Raw genomic sequence first — 10,691 nt, 5'->3', positions numbered from 1 at the left:
TTTTGTATATCTGGTGTATATGCCAACGAGCCGTTATTAGGCCTTGATCCATCCAGATATGGATCAATATCTTTATCAGTTGCTAATTCTTTTAAGGCGGCTAAATTCAACAAAACTGATGCGAAATAATCGTCTCCCAACACAAAAAGATCGCTCGACATTTTTAGAGTTTCTACTGCTTTTTTAGTTTCCTCATTTTTAATTTGACTTAAATCAAAATTATTTGCATCTGTCGCAATTTCGATGAGGCCCCCAGAAATTTTCCTAACATTTTCAATTTTGTTGAATATTTCTTCAAAGTCATCTTCATCTTTTATAGATGAATAAACCTCATCCGCAATTTGGTTATATAACTCATAGTATTTCTTACTGGCCTCTTTTATAAATTCCTTAGCTTCGATATCAACATTTGTTGCTGAGTTGCATAGCTGTTATATATATAAATATTTATAATATTTGTAAAATAAAATACTATATTAAATTGGTTTTAACGTCCGTTAAACTATTGTTTTCAAGAGAGAAGTGTTTTGAAGAATAGTCAATCACAACAATAAAATTTTTATTATTAATTATTAAATTGAACTTTTGACTGGCCATACAGCTGTTTCAAATATTACTAAATACCCATTATCAGTGATTATTCGGAATAATTTTTTTCAGACTGTAAGTATCAAGGATTAGACCCATACTTGACTTGTATCTTCGAAGATCAAGTTTTTTTTTTTTGAAAAAATATTATAATACTTAAAGTAGCATTAAGGTTTATCAGTATTATCAACTGACATTTGCTTTTCTTTTGCTCTGAATGGCTTTTATTTGTTAGTGTCTACTTTCTTTACTGCCCGCTTAGTTCTGGATTGATTATATATTCAGTGATTAACCTATGCTTCAACAATTGTCATATATAGTATGTATAAAAAAATTATTTTTAAGCACGTTTCAGACAGCATTGTATTTATAGTATTGGAATATATGGAATATATAATAGATGAGATAGCAAACTAAATCTTCTACGCTAAAAAATCATATGTTTTAAATTTGTGCCCGGGGTACAATAGATCCTTTAGATCGCATGGCACGATCCCTTCCTTAAATAATAAATTTATGCTTACTTGTCTTATCGACATTTGTCTACACCTTAAATTCCCTCACATAATATTCGAATAGTTAGAATACTAATAATTATTCGTAAATTCGAATTATCTATAGTTTGAATAGTTCTAAAACTGAAAAAGAACAATACTATTTTTCAGTTCACACTAAATATTTTTAGATCAGTTAGGTACAGCAATATGCTAACTATGACTGACTAATTCAATTAATTTAAAACAAAAATTACAAATAACTTCACAAATTAAAGGTAATCATATTTTAATTATTATCATAGTGATTAATTTTGTTACTGGTTTTAATTTAAGGTTATGTGTCCAATAACAACACTGTCTATGCTATTAAAATTATAGAAAAATTAGCTGCAAAATTATACTTCCAGGATAATGGGTCGTTACAAAGAATTATGCCGCGGTTTCAAATTCCCGAACAAGTCGGTTTGATAACAGTTTTTACTGAACTCAGACATATAGTAACAGTGCTATATGTCGATATAACTTACTTTTCAATATATCGTGTCTTGAAGTTGTAAACGTTTGAAGGTAAGAATTTCAAATTTTAAGACTGACATAAAGTGACAGTAAAAAAAATTATTCGAAATAACTATTTTAAATAAATTTCATTATCAAGATATGCGAGCCCTCTGTTAGATATATCTAATCACCTTCAAAAAGCGAAACGTGCTGTGCCTCTTTAGCTAGAATTTGCAGAGCCACCAACATTGCCCAGGCAACAGAAGTGCAAATTTTCAAAGCCTGTCTAAAGACTGTTTTATTGTATGACTGTGAACTATGGCATATAACAAAAAACGGATAAACGTAATAGAATGCAAGCACTTTTAAACCCATATTTAAACTATGTGATATACTATGTGATGATATATTAAATGATATCAGAAAGAGAACTTATGGATGACTCGGTCCCTTCCCTAAGAAAAGACACACGCAGTATAGCTATTTCAGCCTTAGAATGGAACTCGGTTGGATCAAGAAGAAAATGACGTCCAAAGACAACTTGGAGGCGAACAGTCACCGAAACCTACAAATCGTTTTAAGAGCTAAGATACATAGCACGGTATAGAAACAATTGCAAACTCTTTGTAAATAGAACTTAGTCTATCTAAATAGACTAAGATGAATAGATTAAATTATGGAATCGATTTTTAATTGTATGTACTTTTGGAACATTTCAATAATAATGTAAAATTTGTCAACTTGTCAACTTTTTGTTGGCTGGTTTTATGTAAAAATTTTTAACTTTAAAGCCCAACTTATAGAATATAGACAAAAGAATTTTATAAATATTGTTAGAACACATCTTCACTGTTAATTCTTCTTAATATTAAAATCAAGTTTTTCATCTTCTGGCTGCTTGATAACACTTATTTCTTGGAAATCTTGGAACTTATTTGCTTAGCTTACGTATTATGTCCAAATTAGGAATTCAATGTTTGTTTCACTACAATCTCTACAGCAACTACAATAGTAAATCACAGCATTTCGATTATAATTAAGAGTTATTTTCCATCCATTAAGATATAATATATTAATTTATAATATATGTGATTTCGAAAACAATTCCGTGAAGGTAATCCATTTAGTACAGAATATAATCATTTAACTTTAAGTGACAAAAGCTTGATAAGGTTAAAGCTTTTAAAACTGATAACGAAATTTTATAAATAAATTATAGAGAATTCCATTGCAATAATTAAAAGACACTACCATTTTTTTTTCAATAAGTTCGAGTAAGTGCTCTGTTCTAAATATCACTTTTGTAGTCCTTAAACACTTCACTTATTGCTTACCCCAATGCAGGTTGCCACAAGCAACGCAAAAGTGCAATATTTTTGCATCTTGAGATTACCGGGATGAACAAGTATTCCGATATTTAGTCCAACAAACACTCCCCACAATAATCCGAGATCAACTAAATTCGCAGCCGTGAATACTTTCATTTTTATTTGAGCTTCAGAACGTTCGCTCAAGCGAACTTTCATTCTATATCATTATTATAATCTTTGTGGTTCATATGAGCAGAATATTTTAAATGATAATCGCTTATCTGTTAAATATGTTGGCTAAGGTTAACATGTCACTTTTCTCGTGCCGAAATTGGAATTTATTGGCGTCCAACAATGAATTTGTTAATGAAGAATGTAGAACTTAATACGCTCCGCTCTCGATTGACATTACTTAATATTTATACAAGCCGGTGCATTACTCACTGCACTAATAAAATAAAAATGCAGATAGTATGCTTTAAAATTTTTTTATTTATTTATTATGAAATCCGAATTAATAATTTAATAATTAAAATAATTTAAAAATTCCTGAAGAATATCTATCATTAATAGCATACGAGTACAGATTAAAGTTATAAGAATCTCTCTGCCTCTCAATTTAAATATATAATTATTATTGGACATTTAACTTTTAACTTAAAAACCACAAAATATTAGCATATTTTTATTAGTAATTTAAAATGTATATTATTTATGTTGTAAGAATCAAATTTAACGGGAAAATTCAACCCCACAAATTGAATTGACAGTAATAGTAAATATAAATGGATAACCCTGTAAATTGCATAAGGTCGTGACAATATATATGTTGTGTAAATGAGCACTGAACTTATTCATATTATATTAAAACAAAAATTTTAGATATTAAAAGCTGATCCATTGAATTACGATCTGTTTTATTGTCACATTTCAAAACGAATAAAACGCTTCTGAAAGTAACAAGCAGAACTAACGAATATATGATCGTTGATGATCATAATATATTGATCACTGATATTGATTTTAATCAGAAGTGCATAAAATTTAAAAGCGTATCTTTTCTTTTTTCAAGAAAAAGCAACAGTGAACCCATAAAGTACTGTAACAAAATACTGTCTAAATAGACAGTGATTTAATTCTTAATCCTTAATTTTTAAAAATTTCTCAAAGTGTAATGTTTATCAATCATCTCGTCAAATCTTACACTCAAATACCAGAATAAGCCATTATAGGGTTTTGGCAACCTTTCTATACTTTTTCAACCTTTCTGCTTTTCCTATAAGTAGTCCACCCGTCACCACTGTATATGCCGATGACACTACTATACTAAACCGTCACAGAGATGTTGTCGTAGCCACTAACCAACTTCAGTTCCAAAGTTTTGGTTGAAAACTATTCATTAAAAAGGAGACAAAATTAATGAAAAAGACCGTAGCGCTTACCTTCAACCTTAACAAGAATAGTTCATGGGCAATCTCTTTAAATAACATAACAAACACGCCATCAAAGTAAGTAATATAATCACTTTGGGCACCCTTTCAGATATACATGAATATACAGATATACATATATATACAAAGTCTTTTTATAAAAGAGTATTATTAAACTGATGAAAAAATTCTAGATCTGGTTAAATCTTCTAGAATTTAGAAAAATATATATTAATTGTAAGGTTCGAAATACCACATAAATGATAATAAAGACTGTTTATTTAAAAATTAGAAGATTTAAAAAATATGCACTTGAACCATAAAAATATCCAAAAACTTCTTTTTTGGAAAATGTAGTTATATGGTATTAACGTTTGGATAAGATTTTGGGCTTGTGTGGTACGTCTTGTACGAATGAAACGCAATTAGAGGTATGATTTTCGGTGAGCTCATAGTAACAAATCTAGGAGGCTTCCAATGAGTTTAGCCGTAATGATGTATATCTCAATAAAAAACAATTTAAAAGGATGCGATCACACGATCGTGAGTGTAAATCCGTAAGGTCATTATATGAAATGTGTACTCATCGAATGGAGTACATAATAAACTAATTATTTCGCGTGCTATGTGGTGTTAGTCATATCGTTGTAGTAACATTTCTGGCCCTTTCCAAAGCTGGAGTATACAGAGGGTATACCAGAGTACAACACAAGATTAAAAAATTTAGTTAGTGAATCTCAAAGTATATATTAAATAAAAAAAATAAAACGGTTTTCGAACAGTAGTGAACTTCAACAACAAAAATTGTTTTTTATATTATTTTAATTAATTGAATTTTTTAAAAGATATTGAATGAGGTTGATATAATGAACAGTATATTGCATGGTGTCAGTTGTAATAGATGCAATTGTGAAATCTTCTATATACCACCAAGAACGATAAATTCTAAGATTAGGCACTACGCAGATCCGTTATAAAAATATATGAATGTCTGTGACTTCACAATAATTTGTTTACATTTTTTACATCCACAAATTTAAAAAACTTTTGTTTGGATCCTGAATATATTTTAAATTCTGGATTCTGGAAAAAAAAAATTCTGCGCAGATCGAAAAATTTTGGACACATGATGATGCGTAATCTTAGTATGTAACATTTTTAATATGCGGCCAACACTATTTTTATTCTTTTCTCGGATAAATCAAATTAGTTACGTCAAATTAAAGATTTCAATATAATTTGAAATGTTAAATCAGATAAACGGTTATTTTGGTAAATTTCCTTTCCAAAATTTGTAAATTATATTCTTGCAAATAATCAAAATTCTCTTACGTCTTAAGTAACTCTTAAGTAGGTTATACTACAAGCATTTCATTCGTGGAGATAATAACCACAAACCACAGAAATGTAGAGAGCAGTTGTATTTATAGTCACTGGACTGAATCAATCAATATTAAAAAAAGAAAAGAAATAAAAGACATATCCAGGAGATTTTCCTAGTAAATATACCAATAATTCTAATAAATAAATTTAAAGGTCGCTAAAATCAAAGTATGATTAAATGCGGTAGAATAGAAAAAAAAAGTTCTTTATCCATTTGCGGAAAAGATACATATCATTTTTGTCCAAGTAACTTCTTTATCAATTTTGCAATATAATAAAGGTTTTCAACTAAAAAAACATTTTTTTTAATCCAGCACATTTTTTTAATTAATTGTTTAAGAAATTTAAACTATATAGTTATTTCGAATGTTACTAAGTGTTCATCATCAGTGGTTGTAAATTTTATTTATACAGTATATATGCATTTATATATATAAATTTCCCTACAAGGAAATTTGATTTCTCAATGCTATTGGTTTTTGACGCATGAGGTACATTGCCAGTAAGGATAACAAAAGTAAGGCTGGTCAACAAAATAGAATTTTGTCCAATCATCACAATATACCTGAGCTATTTTTGATATATTACTAATTAGCACAATATAGGTAATTCTCCAAATATACAAATTATGTCTACAATCTATATAATCTTGTTACAGTTAACTATAGATTTTCGCATTGAATACTCGCAAATCGATCTTACAGCAATAATAACATAAATTTAACTTGATCAACTATATATCATCGGCAACCAAAATTAATTTGGTTTTGAATTCAGTTCACGCCAACACTCACATAATAATAAAGAATGTTTATTTAAAAATTTAAAGAATAAAAAATGTGTACTTGAATCATAGCAATATCTATAAAATTACGTTTTGGAAAAAATAGTTGTGTGGTATTAACGTTTGGATAAGATTATGAGCTTCTCTGCTGCGTCTTGTACGAATGAAACGTAATCTGGAAGGGTGATCTTCGATCAGCTGAGTGCATACATAATTTATAACTCTGCGAATCTTAGCTTTCAAAAAGTTTAATGAGCCTTTGTGTGTAAGTAGACTTGCAACTTCATAAATCTCAAGAAAAATAGATCAAAAGATGCGATCACTTGATCGTGGAAACAAATTTGTCAGGTCGACATATGAAATGTATACTCATCGAATAAATTATAAAATAAACTTATTATGTCACTTGCTATGCGGAATAAGTCATATTATGGAAACAAAAGCTGTTGCACATTAACACCATTTAATTAAAGAATAAAAACTCATGATGATGGACTATTAACGGTTCCGACAGGTTCCTGGCAAAATGGAGCGATGGTTGTACCACCACTTAAACAGATCAACTTTGCTTCATATCAAAGTGATTTTCACAAGCAAGAGTGTTGTCCAATGATAAATCAGAACCCTTAACCACATCTTCCTTGAACACCTTGAAAAGAAGAAAAGGCCTTATAAAAATATGCAAATAAGAATAGATTTCCTAATATTAAAGAAATAATTAAACACAATGGCAAAAGTAAATATAATTAACAAATAATTAATAAGAAGTAATTACAAATACAAAACTTTTTATTTTATTTTTATTAATTAGTCTTTAAAATCAATATTATAATCTTAAAAATTGTTTCTAGTTTTTCATTATCCAATATTTAATCAAGCCTACAACTGCGTCGCACGGGAACTCAAAGTATTTCTGAAATATGAAAAGAAAAAATGTGCAAATTTTATATTTACATTAAGACTGAAAAGTTTTCGGAAATTCTCATTTAAAATTCGCGCGCTGTATATTTTTCGATATTTTAAGTTTATGTAGTTTGGCAGCACTGTCCTTAATTACTATGCCAAAAATGAGCGCGATCTGTCAGACAGTTCGTTTACGGCAGCTGTTGAAACCAGTTCACCTCAGTAGTGCGTTGCGAAATGTCTTCGACGGTCGTACGACCGTCCTGAAAGGCTTTGTACCACTCATAAACTTGAGTTTTCGATAAAACTGATTCCCCATAAGCCTTTTGTAGCATTCGCAACGATTCTGCACACGAAATTTCGTTCGAAACACAAAATTTGATGCAAACTCTTTGTTCAATATTTTTTTCCATTGTTTTTTTCGCAACGCACTACTGAGGTGAACTGGTTTCAACAGCTGCCGTAAACGAACTGTCTGACAGATCGCGCTCATTTTTGGCATAGTAATTGTGGTTAGTGCTGCCAAACTACATAAACTTAAAATATCGAAAAATATACAGCGCGCGAATTTTAAATGAGAATTTCCGAAAACTTTTCGGTCTTAATGTAAAATAATTTAACTTGACATAATCAAAAAATATGAATTAAACTCACTTCTCTTGGTAGCATTCCAACCAATTTTAGCTTTACTTTCTTTATTTTGACTCTCAACCCAATCGAATATTGGAGTATAGTATTCAATAAGTGCATCTCCACTTAATTTTGGATCAGGCAGAACTTTCCCAAGAACCTCTTTCCACGGTTTCGATGATCCCAATGCCATCATAGCCCTATAAAGAAAAAGTTCCATATTCTTTTCACAACACTGACACAAATACTAATTATTGGTTCTTACTTTAAATCGTTTCCAACTTCATGACTTCCGTAGAAATCACAGTTGTTGAGTTCTGTTACTTGTCCAGTCTTCTTACAGAATGCTCTATAAAATTGATAGCCGAGAACTTCACCAACGAATTTTCTAGTTTAAATACGAATAAAGGTAGTAAAATATATTAAAATCTATTTTAAGCAATCCCATTTATTTACATATTTCGGTACATAGGATTAAAAAAGTAATGGAATAATAATTTTTAATGCGGACAACAAATAAAAAAATAAACGCTACTGAAATAAATAAGTTTATTCACTTCATCCTTTTTTTGTTTGATTCTGAAATCAGATTTAATTATTTTAATTATTTTTAATTATTTTGGGAGCCATCATTCAAAACATTAAGAAAAATACTCTAGCAAAAACTAACTGAATAAGGAACATAGAGAGATGTTAGAGACGATGGAGAATTCTTAGAAATGACAATTTAACTAAAAATGTTTATATTACAATCTGTATCACTGACCTTTCATTGCATAACTTTAGCCTTTAACTGAAATAGTGAATAAAACTTATAGTTAAAAGAAAAATTTTACACAACACAAATAAAGATGTTGGCTTTGGCTTTGACGTATATAAATTTATATCAATAAGAATAAAATCCTGATAAGAATACAAAAATCCTAACAAACCTATTAGAGCCTTCTTCCATTTATTTTCTTGTTAAAGTGTGCACGAATTTTCCCTAAACTAGGAAGTATACTTACTTGGTTTGCATATTTTTTTCAATGTCTAAGAAAAATTTATATGTAAAATCAATATCTTCTTCATCACGGTCTATTGGTGGTTCAACACCAACGTATTCCTCCATTAATTTCCAATAATGTTTATTAACTTCTTTATCTTCAATTGTGCCATCCAACAAATCATGCATAACTCTTGTATGAACGTAGTAGATTGGTATGTTAAATAATGTATGGATACCCTACAATTAATTAAATATGAAGGTTTTAACATTATCCATTAAGAATAAAACAAAGTCAAATCTTACCATACGGAATAAGCGGTTAAATAAAGTGTGATTAGAAAATTCAAAGTCTTTAGCCAAGCCTATTGCAGTCAAATGTTTTGGTGTGCTTGCTGATAATATAACAGCCTCGCCCACGGAATATTCCAAGTCATAAGAATTGAAATAATAAGATGGTAAATTTTTTTTTTCTGTGGCATAATGAAGTTGACCCATGTACCCATGATTCTGCATAAATTTTTTGAAATCTACAGAATTACAGTATTTCATATAAACTTTCGGTGTATCATCGAAGATGGAGGCTCTACAATTTTGCACATTATCAGATTCATCATTTATCTTCAAACGATCTCGCTTAAATTCTTCATCAAGTGGATCAAAACCTAATGATTGATAAAAACGTTCTGCTTCTTCTATAATCTGTTTAGCATCGAATTTCTCAACCAATTTGTTATATGGTGGAAGTTCTTTAAATGGAAAATAACTTTCGATAACACTTCCCTCATACCATGGTTGTTCTAATACTTGTAAGAATATATGTACCGGAATAGGTCCATTTACATCAATAACATTTTCTCCATACTTCTTCTTCAATTCATTACGCACAAAAGCATGTAGCTGTTGATACGGTTCCTTTATATCTTTCATAACAGCATCCATTTCTTTAAGCATCTCTCCAGTGTTATATGAACGATACCAAAATGCATGTATTGGAAAATCTAATAAATTAAATATATTAAATATTATTGTTATATATTATTATTACATTTCTTCATATTAAAGTAATACCGAACGCTTTAGCTGCTTTCTTTATGACTTCAACTATTTCGAAAAAATGTGCTGAAGACCAAATGTAGTTGGTGTTACGCCAAGCTGTCCAATAATATTTAAGTTCCTCGGGGTCGGTACTTTTCTGAAATACTTCTTGAATATCTGGTATATATGCTAACGATTCATTATTAGGCCTATTTACACCATCCAGATATGGATCAATATCTTTGTCAGATGCTAGTTCGTTTAAAGACACTACACTCGACAAAACATCTTCGAAATCGTCTCCTAACACAACAATATCGCCCGTCATTTTCAAAGTTTGTATTGCTTGTTTTGTTTCTTCATTTTTAATTTTACTTAAATCAAAATTTTTTGCATTTGTCGCAATTTCGGCGAGACCACCAGCAATGTTCTTAACATTTTCAAATTTGGATAGCAACTGCTCAAAATCATCGTCAGCATCCATAGATGTAAAAATCTCATCAGCAAGTTTGTTATATAATTCATAGTATTTATCACTGGCCTCTTTAATGAATTTCTTAGCTTCAATGTCGTCATTTGTTGCCCCGTGGGAAAGCTAATATATAATAATTGTAGATGAAAATAAATTAATTATACTTTATGTAC

At 29.7% G+C, this 10,691-nt stretch overlaps 1 protein-coding gene across 1 annotated transcript; it reads right to left on the bottom strand.

The window, feature by feature from the left end:
* Positions 1–7,348: 7,348 nt before the first annotated feature.
* LOC119675003 (angiotensin-converting enzyme-like) lies at positions 7,349–10,641 on the bottom strand (the record flags this gene model as incomplete). Its single annotated transcript, XM_038086163.1, has 6 exons — positions 7,349–7,403; positions 8,048–8,223; positions 8,289–8,411; positions 9,031–9,248; positions 9,315–10,009; positions 10,080–10,641. Coding segments are annotated over 6 exons (1,785 nt in total), but the record flags the coding sequence as incomplete, so codon positions are not given.
* Between the last annotated feature and the right edge of the window lie 50 nt (positions 10,642–10,691).

This window comes from Teleopsis dalmanni, chromosome 2 (assembly GCF_002237135.1).
Source record: "Teleopsis dalmanni isolate 2A chromosome 2, ASM223713v2, whole genome shotgun sequence".
Lineage (NCBI taxonomy): Eukaryota > Metazoa > Arthropoda > Insecta > Diptera > Diopsidae > Teleopsis > Teleopsis dalmanni.
This window is presented reverse-complemented; position numbering and strand designations above follow the sequence as displayed.